This window comes from Bos javanicus, chromosome 7, assembly GCF_032452875.1.
Source record: "Bos javanicus breed banteng chromosome 7, ARS-OSU_banteng_1.0, whole genome shotgun sequence".
Lineage (NCBI taxonomy): Eukaryota > Metazoa > Chordata > Mammalia > Artiodactyla > Bovidae > Bos > Bos javanicus.
This window is the reverse complement of record NC_083874.1, coordinates 50520902-50538244: the sequence shown is the minus strand read 5'-3', so window position 1 is coordinate 50538244 and position 17343 is coordinate 50520902. Positions and strand designations below refer to the sequence as shown.

Below are 17343 nucleotides of genomic sequence, written 5' to 3'. Positions count from 1 at the left end.
AGAGATAAGGGGGTTTCAATTCCAACCATAGATCCAGACCTTTGACCTGAGTCTCCAATTCTGACCTTTGTCCTCTGAAATTTGATTTTTGGCCTCCAAGCTCCAATCTTCACCTTTGATCACAAAGTTGGAGACCTTACCACCTTCGGACTTACCCCCTGGTCTTCTCTCACCTCTCTGAAAGCCAAGCCCCAGGGAGAAGTAACCCATGGGCAGACTGCCCAAGTCCCAGGGACATGGTGAGGGACAGAAGATCAGTAGGTTAGGCCCCTAAAGTCTAGGTTCCCCACTGGAGCCCTGGTAGAAAAATGCCAGTTCTCCCCAGTTGGGTTGGGTTTCCTAACGATCCCTGCCTGGGACCTTCACATGGACCCCAAGACCCAGGCTGCCCTGGGGAGTACAGCAGAGTGGGGTGGAAACTTTCCCCAGAAGCCTCTTATATATAGTCTTCCCAATCAGCAAGGTCACCACACCTCTTTCCAGATGGCTGGGTACCTCCAAGTCTCACTGCCCTCTCAGGGGAATAAGTTAGGGGGCAGTCACATCTCCCCATTGCCAAGAGCAGTCACCACTTCACTTTGGTCATATTACTAGCATTGTAAAGGGACTCAGAGCTCATGCCTGTCTACCTCCCCAAGGGGAAAGAGATAATATCATCATTGAAAATAGTGGCAATATCCCCTGAACAGAAAAACTGTTGTGAACATCATGAAACTGTCAGTTTAATCTATTCCATAGCTGTAAAACTGCACACTATTTATCAAGACAAAATGAATCCAAAGGGGAACTCAACAGCAGGAGCTGGCCAGCTGGTCAGGGGTCACCAGGGCCCTGGGTAGGAGAAATCAGCACCATGGAGAGTAACCAGCATGACTTCCCTGTACCATCAGCCACTCCCTCGCCCCGTTCCCGGTAATTCTCTCCCCATATTTGTGCTCATGGGCACTACTCACATGGCCCATTCCAGTTTTTCATTCTTGATGGAGTTGTAAAGGGTCTAGGAGAGGGGGAAAGAGAGGAGTTCAAAGAAGAGTCAGAGTCCATCTACCTCTAGCGATGTGGATGCAGTGAGGGAGTACCTTTTCAGCCAGTGGGGCAAAGTAGGTGTTTGCTTCACACTTATTTATTGGACAGGTGAATGAATGGGGTAGGTGAGTATTGTTTAGATGACTGGATAGACTGAGGATGAGTAGGTAGATGAGCTGCTAACTATGTCAATGGGCCAAGAAATAGGTGGGTGAGTGTGTATAGAGGGCTGTGTAGGAGAGTATGTGTGGGTGATGGATGAATGGATAGGTGTAGGGACAGGTGAATGATTGAGTTGCAGGGTGGGTATGTGGATGGAAGGATGGATATATGGGAGGATGGGCATTTGGGTGGATGAGTAGATGGGGAGTAGGTGGGTGAAGGGACTGGGATCATTTTATTGTACTTACAAATACACTTTTAACTAGTTCTTCCTGACAGTGAAGAACATAATTATGGTAAGAAGAGTGATGAAAGCAATGTTCATGTTCTGTCCTCCAGACTCACTATCCAATTGCCCACCTGATATCATTAGTTCCCTCTAACTCATCCTCTAAAACTGAACTCATCACCTATCCCCCAAAACATGCTCCTATTCCTCCAAGGTGGAGAGCTGACCAAACTTGAAAAGCCAGAGTTTTTCAAAAGAAACTTTTCAAAAGTATTCAAAAGAAAACTAGATTCCTTGTGATGTTTAAGGAATGAGTGGGCTTTTCCCTGTAGTGATGATACTGATGGTTGTGGTGAAGGTGGTGGTGGTGATAAGGGTGATCAGGTGAGGGTGATGGCGGTGACAGCTGTGACAATGGGTGGCAGTGTTGAGCACTATCTTGACAGAAATAATGATAGTGGAGCACTAAAAACAAATCTCACAAAGCCTACCCTCTGCCCAACTCAGGGAACACATACTAGTCATGTGTTGAGCTGGATGGTCTCTACCTCTGTCCCAAAGCCATCATTACCCTGACCCCAGAATGAAGAACTTGGACCATCAGAATTTAGTGGAGCAGAAACCTCTCTCCTCCCCACCCACCCTGAACACAGCTGGGAGCATGGGGACCCTTAGCAAGTTATACCTTCAGCAGGTCTTTGGCAAAGTCTTGGCCATCATTCAGCTGGTCCAAGTTGGCAATGAATTGCTGGCAGGACATCTTCTTGCCAATGTTCTGTAATGGAGGAATGGTTCTGCCTGAGAGTAGGGATGGAGCCTGGTATGGTCTCCACACCCTGCCCTGCCCGGCCAGAGGGGATGAGGCAGCATCAAGGGCAGTAATGAGAAAAGACTGCCTGAATTTCCCTTTGTCACTCCAAGAGTTTACAAAACTCTTTCACATTCAAGATTCTATTTGATCCTCAAGCATCACAAGAGGTTGGGGTTCTCCTCAAACCCAGATGAAGGAGTCAGGTTAGATGAAATAACAGCTGACATTTGCCAGGTGCCCAGCACGTTCCAGGTATTGTACTTGACATGCATTATTTATTTCCTTCTCACAACAGAGAAGGTCAGGTGGGTGTTATTATTATCCCCATTTGAAGGTAAGGAAATTGAGGTGCAGGAAGGTGAAGTGACGTGCGCATGATCACACAGCAAGGAAGTAGAAGGGCTGAGTGTGTCTGACACCAAAGCCCGTGCTCTCACCCGCTACTCCATGGTTAACTCTCCCAAGGTCACAGCACCAGGACTTGAACCCAGGCCTCTTGACTCCTGAGCAGAAGCTCTGTGTATTCCGTCACAACTGTCTCACCCTCTCACCTGTACAGAGGGGCGGCAAGACCTCCAAGAGGTAGGTGAAGTGAGGGAGAGTTTGGTCTTAAGAGAATCAAAAATCAATTTCCACCAACACACATGGGTACCCCATGCCAAGCTGCTCTGGGACCAAGGGAACCTGAGCAGATGATTTCACTCCAGGAGGCACAAACAGACAAAGGGCTGGAATGACTGTACCCCATATTTCTGCCTTTTTTACCAATGATTAGAAGGGGGGCTCCAGCCCCCCAAACCCAATATCTGATGTGCATACTTTCAGACTCTCTGCAGTGTCCATGCTTGAGGAAACACTGATGGCACTTCACCATTGAGAAGACAAAGTCCCTTGAACACTAGATATTTATTGGTGTAGGATTTGGTGGATTTAGGTTTGCTATAAGGCAGTGTTTCCCAAAATTCACCTACAAATGAGAATAGGAATTCCCCCTGAAGGATTTCATAATCAAATAAGTTTATATGTTTCAGAGCTTTCAGTGTGCTTCTGTGGTAGTGAGGGTCTCCAAGGAGAGGATTCGATGTAGTTTCTCAATTGCTCCATTTTAACAATGATTCTATTAACACCATGTGGGACATTCACACACCACAGGAAATAATTCAGAAAACAGTGATAGAAAGTTTTATAAGTAGCTGAAAAACAAGAATTTTCTACACCTTTTCCAAAGGACTAAGGAGAAATGATCCTACAAATGCCTTAATATGTGTTTCATATGTCTATGTATATATTTTACATGTACATCCATGTATGTATGTATATATGTATATAGTCATTTATGTGTACAGTCATAATTGAGGAACATGAGGGCAATGTTGATCATACTGTCTGAGTTCCACACATACACACTGAACATTCCCAAGCCATCAGTAAGGGGTGGGTGCAAAATCAAAAAATTACCAGGCAAGAGTTATAATCCTAGTAATGACAGACTCTCTTGTTGCAAATCAACCTTCCCATCAGAAACAACTGCTGGTCAAAATATTGATAAAACATTGGAGAAATATAAGAGCAATGAAGACTTCAAGGGCAAAGGTCTTACAAAGAAGAGAAACATGGAGAGGGGAGGCCGACAAGGAGCAGTCTTCCTCTTCAAAGCATCTGTCAGTTCTCAAGCAGTGGACAAAAGAGTGAGCAACTGAGTGGTCAAAAGGACTAGAAAACGAAAATTGGAACTCAGGGCCCACCGAGGACAAGGGGCACTGGGAAACATGCCAGTCACACTTCAAAACTTGAAATTAAGAAAGGAAGGAAATTCTTCAGACACAAGGAAAGTTATCCCAGATGGCAAAGCAGAAAGCAATGAAGAGCAACAAAAAGGATAGCTAAATCTAAATGATTGCTGACTGTGAAAAATAAAAAATAATAAAGTTTTCTGGGGAATAAAATATAGAAAGAGATACAAACAGTTAAAAGGATGATAACAGTAGTATGTAAGTTGAGAAGACAAATAAATTAAGGCCTTTTAAGGTTATTTCATTTGCTAGGACATGGTTAAAGTACTTTAATAAGTGAGAGATATATATTGCAAACTACAAAAAGAATTCTAAAAGAATTCACAACTAACAAGCTAACAGGGGAAAACAGTATTCTAAAGAAATACTTAAGTAATCCAAAAGTAGGCAAGAAAGGAGAAAAAAAATAAGCAATATAGACCAGATGAGTCAAAGAGAAAATGAGGAGTAACCTGATATGTTTGAATTCAAATATATTAGTAATTTATTAAATGGTCAAATTAAAAGGCAAAGATTAATAGACATCTCTTAAATATAAGGAGGCAGAAATCTTGGGAAAAGGACAGAAAAGATACGCATGCAAATACTAGCAAAAGAACTCCAGTATAACTACACTAATAACTGACAAAATAGACTTGAAGGCAAGGAGCATTACTACAGAGACATTTCATAATAATGAAAGGGTCAATCTACCAGAAGATATAAACACTCTAAATTTGTATGTACCTAATAACATAGTTTCAAAAAGTAAAAGACAAAAATTGAACTAAAAAGAGAAAGACACTCACAGTCTTGGTTAGAGATTTTAACACTGCTTTCTTGGTAACAAGAAGAACAAGAATCCTAAGCAATTAATTTGCTGCTGCTGCTGCTGCTGCTAAGTTGCCCCAGTCGTGTCCGACTCTGTGTGACCCAACGGATGGCAGCTCACCAGGCTCCCCCGTCCCCGGGGTTCTCCAGGCAAGAACACCGGAGTGGGTTGCCATTTCCGTCTTCAATGCATGAAAGTGAAAAGTGAAAGTGAAGTTATTCAGTCATGTCCGACCCTCAGGGACCACATGGACTGCAGCCTCCCAGGCTCCTCCATCCATGGGATTTTCCAGGCAAGAGTACTGGAATGGGGTGCCATTGCCTTCTCCGAATTAATTTGCTAATATCAATCAATTAATGCTAACCAATTATATAACCTAGATAAAATAAGCAAATTCCTAAGAACACACAAACTACTAAAACTGGCTCAAGTATAAACAGGAAACCTAAATAAACCTAAAAAGAAGTAGACATTCACTCAGCAATCAAAAACCTCACAAAAGAAAAGCCCAAGACCAGATGGCTTCACTAGTGAAGCTTACCAAACATTAAAAAAAAATTAACACTAATACTTGGGACTTCCCTGGTGGCTCAGATGGTAAAGAATCTGTCTGCAATGCAGGAGACCCAGGTTTGATCCCTGAGTTGGGAAGATTCCCTAGAAAAGGGAATGGCAACTCACTGCAGTATTCTTGTCTGGAGAACTCCATGGACATAGGAGCCTGGCGGGTTACAGTTCATGGAGTCATAGAGTCAGACATGACTGAGCAACTTGTGTTTAACATTAATACTTCTTGGGGCTTCCCAGGTGGTACAGTGGTAAAGATTCCACCTGCCAATGCAGGAGACACAAGAGATGCAAGTTCAGTGCCTGAGTCAGGAAGATTCCCTGGAGGAAGAAATGGTGACCCACTCCCATATTCTTGCCTGAAGGACTCCATGAACAGAGGAGCCTGGCAGGCTACAGTCCATGGGATCGCAGAGAGTCAGACACGACTGAGCAACTGAGCACACAATACTTCTTAAGCTTTATCCAAAAACTGAAAAAGAGAGAATACTTCCTCACTCATTCTATAAAGCCAGCATTACTCTGATACAAAAATCAGACAAACAATTCACAAGAAAATAAAACTATAGAACAGTATCCCCTATAAATATAAATATAAAAACTCTCAATGAAATACTAGCAAAATAGCAGCATAGTAAAAGGATTATACACCATGATCAAGTGGAATGTATCCCAGAAGAACAAGAGTAGTTCAACATATAAAAATCTATTAACATAATACACCACATTAATAGAAGGAAGACAGGAAGAAAACACATGATCCCTGCAAAAAGGGAAAACTTTTTCTAACCATATATCTGATAAGAGTATAGTATCTAGAATAGAGAACCTTTACAACTCAACAACAAAAACACAAACAGACCAATTAAAGAAAAGCAAAAGACACCGGTCAGAATGGCCATCATCAAAAAGTCTACAAACAATAAATGCTGGAGAGGGTGTGGAGAAAAGGGGATGCTCTTGCACTGCTGGTGGGAATGTAAATTGATACAGCCACTATGGAAGACAATTTGGAGATTCCTTAAAAAAAACCTAGGAATAAAACCACCATATGACCCAGAAATCCCCCTCCTAGGCATATACCCTGAGGAAACCAAAATTGAAAAAGACACATGTACCCCATTGCTCACTGCAGCACTATTTACAACAGCTAGAACATGGAAGCAACCTAGATGTCCATCGACAGATGAAAGGATAAAGAAGTTGTGGTACATATACACAATGGAATATTACTCAGCCGTAAGAAGGAACATATGTGAGTCAGTTCTGATGAGGTGGATGAACCTAGAATCTATTATACAGAGTGAAGTGAGTCAGAAAGAGAAAGATAAATATTGTATTTATATACAGAATCTAGAAAAATGGTTCTGAAGAACTTATTTACAGGGTAGCAATGGAGAAACAGACGTAGAGAATAGACTTATGGACACGGGGAGAGGAGAGGAGAGGGTGAGATGTATGGAAAGAGTAACATGGAAACTCACATTACCATATGTAAAATAGATAGCCAATGGGAATTTGCTGTAGGGCTCAGGAAACTCAAACAGGGGCTCTGTATCAACCTAGAGGGATGGGAATGAGCGGGAGATGGGAGGGAGGTTCAAAAGGGAGGGGATATATGTATACCTATGGCTTATTCATGTTGAGGTTTGACAGAAAACAACAAAATTCTGTAAAGCAATTATCCGTCAATAAAAAAATAAATTAAAAAGAAAAGAGTTAAATCTTTTTAAGAAAATGAAAAAGTTCTAGAGATTCATTGCACAACAATGTAAATAGATTTAATACTAGTAAACTATACATAAAAATGGCAGTGATGGTAAATTTCATATTATGCATATTTTACCATGATTTTTAATATTTTTACCCCAATTTTAAATAATAATTATATATCCCCCTCAAAGTGGGCAAAGTACTTGCATAGATATTTCACCAGAGAAGATATACAAATGGCCATAAGCACATGAAAATATGCTCAATGTCATTAGTCATTAGGGAGATGCAGATTAAAACCAAAATGAGTTACCACTTCATACTGACTAGAACAGCTATCACTAAAAAAGAAAAGGATGAAAAGAGGTGTTGGCAAGGAGGTGAAGAAATTGAAACCCTTATACATGACTAGTGGGATTTCTAAATGGTTCAGCCACTAAGGAAGTTTCACAGTTCGTCCAAAAGTTAAACACAGAATTACCATATGATGCAGCTGGTCTTCTCCGAGGAATTGAAAACAGTGCTCAAACAAAAACTTGTACACAAATGTTCAGAGTAACACTATTCACAGTATCCAAAAGGTGGAAATAATACACATATTCGTTAAAGGACAAATGGATACAAGAAATGTGGCATATCAATTCAATGGAATATTATTTGGCCATAAAAACAAATGAAATTATGGCACATGCTATAATATGGATGAGCCTTGTAAACATTACACTAAGTGAAAGAAGCCAGATATGAAAGGCTATGTACTGTATGATTCCGCTCACATTAAATATCCAGAAGAGGCAGGGGCTGGCAGAAGGAGAGAATGGGAAGTGACTGCTAATGGGTACAAGGTCTCCTTTTGGGGTGATGAAAAGTTCTGAAACCAGAGAACGGTGATGGTTGCACACTGTGTGAATGTACTTAACTCCACTGAAGTGCACAACTTAAACTGGTTAAAATGGTAAATTTATGTCTTATACATTTTACCACAATAAAAAAAATCATTAAGGATATAAAAGAGTTTTACAGCATAGTTAAAAAGCTTGACCTTCTCAACACATATAGAACATTACAACAAACAACTGCAGAATACACTTTCAAGTCCATGCAAAACAGCTACTAAGATCAATCTCTCTCTGGATGAGAAAGTAAGACGGTCAGTTGCAAAGAAGTCAAATCATACTGGGTAAATGAACAACAGCCACCAGGCCAAAAGATATATACCAGAAAAGGAAAAGAGAGACGGAAGAGAAGGGAAGGGAATGGGAGGGGAGAGGGAAAGAAAGGGAGGAAAGGAGGGAAGGAGGGAGGACAGGAAGAAAGATGGAGAGAAAGAAAGACATGCCCAGAACACTCCAAAGCCAAGCTGTTTTGGCTTTGGAGTGATTTGGGACCTCCAAGTTCTCAGTTCCTCCCTTCCTCCCACCAACATTTGGATCAAAAGGGCCTCCAAGCCTGCCCTTGACCCAAAAATCTGTTCCCACAGCCTCTGTCTCCAATCAGAAAAGAATTATGATTGGGCGGGCCACAGCCCCATTCCAAGGCCTTCTCTGCAGGTCTAGTGTGACCTACCTGAGGTCAGAACAATCCCAGCCTGTCTTTAAGTCTTCCCCTTCTCAAAGCAGAATGAAACAGGCCAAGCAGAAAGAAAGTAGATGTCATCCTTCAGAGCAAGGGAAGGGACCAGTCAAAAGTCTTTTGGACAGGAAAACCCTCATCACTATTTGCAAATCTAGACTAAACCTGAGTTGCACTTGGTGCTCCTTCCAAGTTCTAATATATGAGGCTTGTTCACCATCTAAGAATGGGCAGGGCCTCCCTGCCACTGCCAGTCTTCAGAATAGTATGCTGACCCGTGCATTTGTCCCTCAAGTCCTCCACCATCTGGCCCCAACACACCTCCCCAGCACTCCCACTGCTAAACCTCAAGCAGCCCAAGTGTGAGAGAAATTAAGCTTTTCTTGCAAAACAACTTATCTTTGTTTCAGCTTGGAGGTTCATAGCGCAGCTTCTCCCACCATCTCCTCCCGCCTCTCCTGGTCTCATCCTAGAGACTTCTGCTCTCACCTCAACATTGACTCCATCAACCAGTGCTAGTGACTGCACATCCACAGTACATTTATAATCTCTCTCCTTGTCTCCATCTCCAAGTCTAACCCAAGCCCCCATTCTCTCTTGTCTGGAGGCTAAGCTCACCCTCCTCTGACATCCTTCCCTTCCAATTCACCCTGTCATGAGGAATGAGCATTCCCTACTCCCAGCTAAGGCCATTCTCCATCTATGCCCTGCTGTTCATCTCAAGGAAAGCTTCAATTTTCCCTTCTCTCTCCTGCATCATCAGTTTCTCCTTGCCTGCCTAGTAGATCCTAGTGGCATATACACAACACCCTAGTCAGATTTAAAACAGTCTCTCCTAAAAACAAATATTGTATTTTAATGCATATTATGTGGCATCTAAAAAAATGGTACAGATGAACCTGTTTGCAGGGCAGGAACAGAGACACAGAGAACAAAATGTGTACACAGAGGGGGAAGGAAAGGTTGGGATGAGTTGGGAGATTAGGATTGACATATTATGACCAACCTAGATAGCATATGGAAAAGCAGAGATATTACTTTGCCAACAAAGGTCCATCTAGTCAAGGCTATGGTTTTTCCAGTGGTCGTGTATGGATGTGAGAGTTGGACTATAAAGAAAACTGAGCACCAAAGAATTGATGCTTTTGAACTGTGGTGTTGGAGAAGACTCTTGAGAGTCCCTTGGACTGCAAGGAGATCCAACCAGTCCATCCTAAGGGAGATCAGTCCTGGGTGTTCATTGGAAGGACTGATGCTGAAGCTGAAACTCCAGTACTTTGGCCACCTCATGCAAAGAGTTGACTCATTGGAAAAGACTCTGATGCTGGGAGGGATTGGGGACAGGAGGAGAAGGGGACGACAGAGGATGAGATGGCTGGATGGCATCACTGACTCAATGGACATGAGTTTGAGTAAACTCCAGGAGTTGGTGATGGACAGGGAGGCCTGGCGTGCTGCAGTTCATGGGGTTGCAAAGAGTCGGACACGACTGAGCGACTGAACTGAACTGAACTAGTGTATTAACACACACTACTATGTGTAAAACAGATAGCTGCTGGGAATCTGCTGTAGAACACAGGGAGCTCAGCTCAGTATTCTGCGATGACCTTGATGGGTAGGATGGCGATGGGAGGTTGGAGGGAGGACCAAGAGGGAAAGGATATATATATATACATATGGCTGATTCACTTCATTATACAGCAGAAACTAACACAACATTGTAAAGAAATTATACTCCAACTTAAAAAAAAAAAGTCCCTGCTAGACCCCTCCAGCCAGTGGCTCACTTCAGGATCCCATTCAAAGCCAAATATTGCAAAAGAATTCTCCACAGCCTCTACTTCCTCACCTCCTATCCTCACCTCCACCTACTCCATCCTGGCATTTGGCCCCTCCACCTAAAGTACTTTTGTAAAGGGCTCCAATGACCTTGACCATCCAATGACAATGACCCACCAATGGCCATTCCAATCCCAAAGGCTGTTTTTCTGTTATTGTCTTTCTTGACCTCATGACAGCCTTTTATATAGTTGGCCACTTCTTTCTCCTTGAAACACTTTCTTCTCTTGGCTTCTGAGACACCACACACTCCTGGTTTTCCTCCCATCTCCATGGCTGCTTCAAAATGTCTCCTTCTGCTCTGCTTGTTGCTGCTGCTACTGCTAAGTCACTTCAGTCGTGTTCGACTCTGTGTGACCCCCATAGACGGCAATGCACCAGGCTCCACCATCCCTGGGATTCTCCAGGCAAGAACACTGGAGTGGGCTGCCATTCCCTTCTCCAATGCATGAAAGTGAAAAGTTCTTGACCTCTAAATAATGCCATGACCCACAACAAGGTCACCAACCTGCCGCTCTCCCTGAGGCACTCAGCCAGTCCCATGGCTTTCATTCCATCAAGATGACAGCGACCTCGTCACCCCATCACTCTCTGGCATCCCAGATTCATTTATCCCACCACCTCCTTGGCAACACCCATGTTCATGTCCAATAGGCATCTCAAATACAATATGTCAAAAATGGGACTGGAGCCCCAGCTCTCCCACTCACCACACCTTCCACCCACCCACAGAATTTCCCTTCTCATCTCAGGAAGTAGCACCCCCATCGAGCCAGATGTTGAAGCCATTCTTCCTCCTCTCCCTGATCAGCCCATCAGCAAGTCCCATCAGGCTCATCCTCTACTGATCTCGCTCATCTGTCCCTTCTACCCTTGTTCACTGCCCTGTCAGCCCAAGCTACCATCACCTCCCTCCTGGACTCAACAGCCACTATGAAACAGTTTTCCCGTCCTCCAAAAGTTAAATGCAAAAATACCACTGGACCCAGCAATCCATTCCTAGGTATACACTCAAAAGAATTGAGAGCAGCTTCTCAAACAAGAACTTATGCGAAGTAAAACAAGTCAGAAAGAGAAAGACAAATGCTATATGATATCACTTAGATGTGGAACCTAAAAAATATAACAAGCCAGTGAATAAAACAGAAAAAGAAGCAGACTCACAGAACAAACTAGTGGTTACCAAGAAGGGGGAGGGCAATAGAGGGGTAGGAAGACAAAAGGGTTATTATGGGATTACATGAAGTCATGCATGGGAAACTTCTGGAAATTGTAAGCACTATATGAATTTAAACAATCTTTCATTCAGTTTAAAAATAATTTAAAAAATTTTAAAAACCTTTATACCAGTGTTCATAGCGCTGTTCACAATAGCCAAAAGATGAAAACCAGTCCACTGGCCCCTCTGCCTAGAAGACTTTGTCCCTGGTCCTTCCGTGACTGGCTCCTGCAGGTCTCTGCCCCAATTGTGCCTCCTCTGAAAGGCATTCCAGCCACCATCACACCCGCCTGTTGATTCCCTTCAGAGACCTATCACTATTTGTAATCACCTGTTGACTTGTTTATTTTCATCTCCTTTAACTAGAAGGTAGGCACACTGAGGCAGGGGTTCTCTTTCCTTTTCATTTATGGAACGCAGAAGGTGTCGGCCCCTACAGTCCAAATGCCCCTCCTACAGGAAGCCTTCCCAATTCCTCCACTAGGCTGTGCCCATCTGGGAGTGTGCACCAACTCCCTCTGCCAGTCCCCATACTGGCTCCCGCTCTGACCAGAGCCACTTCTGGGGGCCCTAGCAGGCCCTACATTCCTGAGATCCCCATCTTCCCCCAGGCACTGAGTCTCTGTGGAACAACGGTAGCATGAGAAGAGGGAGGGATGGGGTGAGCACAAAGCAGGCATTGCCACTTTCAGGAAAGCTCCCAGTGATGCCAATGGCCCGATTCTGGGCTAAACGCTCTACAACTGCTGTCTCCTTAAATCTCACAGGGACTTTCTGATGGAGAAACTGAGGTTCAGGGAAGTCAGTAACTCACCTCAGGTCACACACTATCGTGTGAAAAATAAAGAGGATTACAACTCAGACCTCCTGCTTTTGGTGTTTTGCAATACTGCCTTAAGAAAGAAACGGATCTTCAATGTCTGTTGGCTGTGAGTATGAACAATCCTACTGCACCCACGTCTAACGTATGAAGGTAGTAATGTTTCTCTTCAACTTTAGGCAGAAGGTGGTGCCATGGGCAGCTAAGGCCCACCAAGCTCAAGAATATTCTCGACCTGGGCTTTACTGACTGCTGCCCTTGTTAGCAGCTCTCAACCAGGGGAAGAGGCACCCAGGGCTTAACACAGCAGTGACTGGGTCCTGAGATGGCCCTTGGCCCTGCTGAGCATAGGGATAGGAAGAGGAATGTGTGCTTAAAGCTCCTTTTAGGGTACGCCAGCAACACCTGCTCTCTGCAAACAGTAAGCAGTCTTGGGGGAGCATCAGCCCATTAGTGAGCATTAACTCTGGTGACATTCCCATGGAATCCACACATCTCTCCTGTTCCACACTCAGGCTGACAGCCCTGGCAGACAAAACCAAAGCTGTCGCACAACTAATTTTCGTGTCAAGGCCATCGAGGCTCTCACTCACCCCAGGCCAGGCACCCAGCGTGCCCACGCCTGCTCAGGCTGCCATCAGGGCAGGTCCTTCATATTCTTGATCCTCCAGGGATCTGCAGGCTCGGCCTTCAGACTCTCCATCATTTAAATTTTAATATTAATGATGAATATGATGGTGATGATTATGTAATAATATTATTCATAATAAATACTTTACTAAGTGCCAGACCCTGACACTTGGTGGTACCTCTCCCAGGTCTCCCCAGGACACTATGGGGAAATCACCATTCACACCTCACAGGTGTAGAACCCGAGACTCAGAGTGCTGGAGTCTTGCCCTGGGTCACAGAGGTGCCACCTGGAGGCAAGAGTGGAATCGGAAGTTGGGTCTCTCCCAGCTCCTTCTTCCACCCTGAGTGTCCTAGACTTTCCTGGTTACCTCCAGAAGAGATGGAACCGGAACCTGGTTACCTCCGGAACCGTTCACATGGGCCTATTACTCCCATGAGTCACTGAAATATCCCCAATCCAGCAGAGGTGCTCTGACCATCCCAGGGTGAGCAATGATGGCACAGTGATCAGTGAGGCCAGACGGGGTGATGGGGGACACAGAAGGGGAGGATGGAGATGGGGGGTCTAAGCTCACAGGACATGCAGACCACCAGCTACACTTACCACCTGAGGGAGGGCAAGAGAGCCCAGAGAGGGGGTCCCCGGAGCAGACAGAGGAAAGAAGAAGGAGTTATTGAGCCACAAGCAGCACTGAGATGCCCAGGGCCCAGAAGAGGCACAGGCTCACAGCCTAGGGTACCCCCCATCACTTCTCTGTTTGCCTAGTGGAGGATGGAGATGATGAAAATGCCTCTTGATGGCAACCTACCATTTGAGGGGAAGGGGGTGCCTGGGGCATGGCCCTTCAGCAGGGCTGCAGTCAGGCTTATAGCACGAGGGGTAGGAAGAGCAGGTGATCTTTTAGCAGCGTCTGGCGTGGACACGGCTAGGGGCACATATCTTATTTAGCACATCCTAAATTCCTGTACTTCAGTTGTTCTTATGGCGCTGCTTGGGGGTGAGGACCCAGGCAGGTCTCAAGTGGATACAACTAGAGTAAGGCCAAGTCTAGAAGCCAAGTGGCCTGACTCCCAGGTCTGCTAAATAAACATAGGCCAGCAAGCGAGAGGTCTCAGGAAGGAGGCTGGAGAAAGGGCTGGCCCTTGGACAACCTGGGATAAGTCAGTGAGAGAACATACCCCGGTTCGGCCTCCCCAACTCACATGTCCGTGCAGGTCCGTGTTGAGCAGCATCAGGGCACAGGTAAGCGTGTGGATCCCATCTAAATCAGAGATAGAGGCACCCTCAGTGTAAGCATCCAGCTCTTTCTCAACTGCAGCCACCCACTCATCTCCTGCCAGAGCCAGCCTTCAGGCCTTAGAAGAGGCCAGCCACCTGCCAACTGCATGTCAGGGCCCAGGGCCTGCGTGATACTCCATGCCCCACCCCTCTACAGCATCAGAGCCACTCCCCTGACCCAGGTCAGGAAACACTCTTCCCTTAGTGGGGGACCCGACCACCCTGGGCCTGTTCTAGCCCAGATTCCTGCCTCCTATGGCCAAACTCACCTTGAATCTCATACCCAGGAAAGGCTCTGGGTCCCAGGCTATACCCCTTCCAAGGCCCATGTCTCCTCTAATAACCAGCCTAGCCCCCCAGTTCCTGGGACTCAGGTCCACCCATGGGACAAGAGGGTGCTGGACCCAGGACTCCTGCCACACTATCGATCAGCACTGTGACAGGGAACCACAGAGAAGGAGGGCACAGAGGACTGACTCCAGGGCACAGAGGACCCAGAGGACTTTCAGGCACAGGGAGTAGCAACAGGCCCGACAGTGGGAGGTGCCTTTTCCAGCAGACAGGCCCCCTGCCACACGCCATCGTGCCTTCACCGATGTTTCTCAAGCAGGACAGAAGTGGCAGGTGGATCAAGGGCAGGAGGAAGCCAGGGCCCAACTGGGGGGCAGGGGCGTGGGGTGAGGCGTCAGGAGCACAGGGTGAGGCGTCAGGGGCACGGGGTGAGGCATCAGGGGTGCGGGGTGAAGCATCAGGGGTGTGGGGTGAGGCGTAAGGGGCACGGGGTGAGGTGTGAGGGGCGCCAGGTGAGGTGTGAGGGGCGCCAGGTGAGGTGTGAGGGGCGCCAGGTGAGGTGTCAGGGGCGTGAGGTGAGGCATCAGGGGCACAGGGTGAGGCGTCAGGGGCACAGGGTGAGGCATAAGGGGCACGGGGTGAGGCGTCAGGGGTGTGGGGTGAGGCGTCAGGGGTGTGGGGTGAGGCGTAAGGGGCGCGGGGTGAGGCGTCAGGGGCATGGGGTGAGGCATCAGGGGTGCAGGGTGAGGCGTTAGGGGCACGGGGTGAGGTGTGAGGGGTGTGGTGTGAGGCGTCAGGGGTGTGGGGTGAGGCGTTAGGGGCACGGGGTGAGGTGTGAGGGGTACCAGGTGAGGTGTCAGGGGCGCGAGGTGAGGCATCAGGGGCACAGGGTGAGGCGTCAGGGGCGTGAGGTGAGGCATCAGGGGCGCGGGGTGAGGCATCAGGGGTGCAGGGTGAGGTGTAAGGGGCGCAAGGTGAGGCGTACCTTCCGAAGTACTGTCATCAGGGTTACACTGGCAGTACCGGCGGGAGAAGTGCGTCAGGACCCGCTCACGCTCCTGCGTCTCCCCCATCAGCGGGAATGCCTTCAGGAAAGTTCTGGAGGGTGATGCAAGGGTGCTGAGGGCCTCCCAGACCCCTGAGTCGTCCAAATCCTCACTCTAGGTAGGAGCCCCCACCCCACACAGACACCACCCAAGCCTGCCTGAGGAGGCTGAGGCCCCAGAGCCCCAGCATCTGGGCCCAGGAGGAAACCCTGAGCCCCCTGACAGCCTCTGGAGTGTGGAGTTTCAACCCTCATCACCCTTCAGGGCCCTTTTGGAAGGAGACGGGGGCAGATTGTGAAGAACAGAGGCTGACCAACACCCCAGTGCCAGCCTCCGCCCCACTCCTCACTCCCTCCTCCGCGGCTGGGCCCAGGCCACCCACACCGCTCCCCCGGAGCGCTCTCCCTCAGCCCTTCCCACCCCTCCCAGATGCGATACCCCTCACGTGATGGCCCCAGGCCCAACCACCTGGGCCCCTTCTACTCTCCCACCTCAAGTCTGAGCCTCCTCTGCTGGAGAGCTCTGAGTTCCCCTCAAGGCCAAAAGTCAAAGGTCACCAGCACTCAGGGGTCCCTAGCAGAGAATACCAAAACCGGAGGGGCCGGGAGATGGGCCTGGGGTCCATCACCTGGCGCCTAGGCACACCCCTCCTTGGGAGGGGAAACAGGAGGCTGAGACAGTTTGGTCCTCTATCTGTCCTGGGTTCATAAAACTAGCTTGTTCCCAATTTTGCTGTGGTTCCCTTGGCTTCTGTTATGCCCACTATCCTCCCTCAAACTACTTCTAAGACACCCTGGGACCCATGAACCCCATTTTGGCCAGTCTTTACCTTCGGAAGTTTCCCAAAGCATGGAAAACTGCAGACCACTCTCTGATTCAATCCCAGTCAGTCAACAGCTATACAAAAACATTCCATCCGCCTTCTGGTCCTCCTTTCTCTGTCTCTCCTGTTTCCTGTTCTCTTCCTTGCATCCGGCCCCTCCCTCTTCTCCTCACACTCCACTAACACCATCCCCCATCCCAACCATAGCCTGTCCTACCTATGAGCCATGCATCCCAGGTGGGGCTCGCCAGCCCAAACACCCCTTCCTTGGGGGTCTTCACCAAGCTCCAACCAAACTCTCAGGCTATCCCCAGGATCAGCCTCACAGATGGCCACCCCCTTCTCTCTCTGTATCTTGGCATCACCAGCCCTTCTGCTCTATCCTCTGCACTTCTCACACCAATCATTCCTCGAGCCCTGTGGCCCAACTTCAGGCCTCATCCTCTCCTACTTGATCCTCCTCAGGAGACTCTGGATCAAAGGCCACCAACACAGTGTTGCCACCACTGCCTCCCCAAACCCTGCTTTACACCCAGCACCTGCTGTGGCTCCCCAGGGCCTGTGCAGTTGAGTCTCAATCTATTGGGCTGTATATTCAAGGTCCTCCAGCCCAGCACCCAGGCCTCTGATCGCAAGCTGACCCACCAAACACCTTCCCTGCTGGATCATCCAGTGTGAACCTGACTCAGCTCAGGATAGAGCAGCTTTC

At 47.2% G+C, this 17343-nt stretch overlaps 1 protein-coding gene across 2 annotated transcripts in view; it reads right to left on the bottom strand.

Moving 5' to 3' along the window:
- The window catches only part of PSD2 (pleckstrin and Sec7 domain containing 2), a 78112-nt gene that overhangs the window by 11512 nt on the left and 49257 nt on the right, over nucleotides 1–17343 (bottom strand). For both annotated transcript variants that reach the window (XM_061423652.1, XM_061423653.1), the window contains 4 exons: nucleotides 15751–15863; nucleotides 14399–14457; nucleotides 2103–2192; nucleotides 954–997 (listed from right to left, as the gene is read on the bottom strand). In XM_061423652.1, the coding sequence (XP_061279636.1) occupies nucleotides 954–997; nucleotides 2103–2192; nucleotides 14399–14457; nucleotides 15751–15863 (306 nt within the window). The remainder of the gene's footprint in view (nucleotides 1–953; nucleotides 998–2102; nucleotides 2193–14398; nucleotides 14458–15750; nucleotides 15864–17343) is intronic.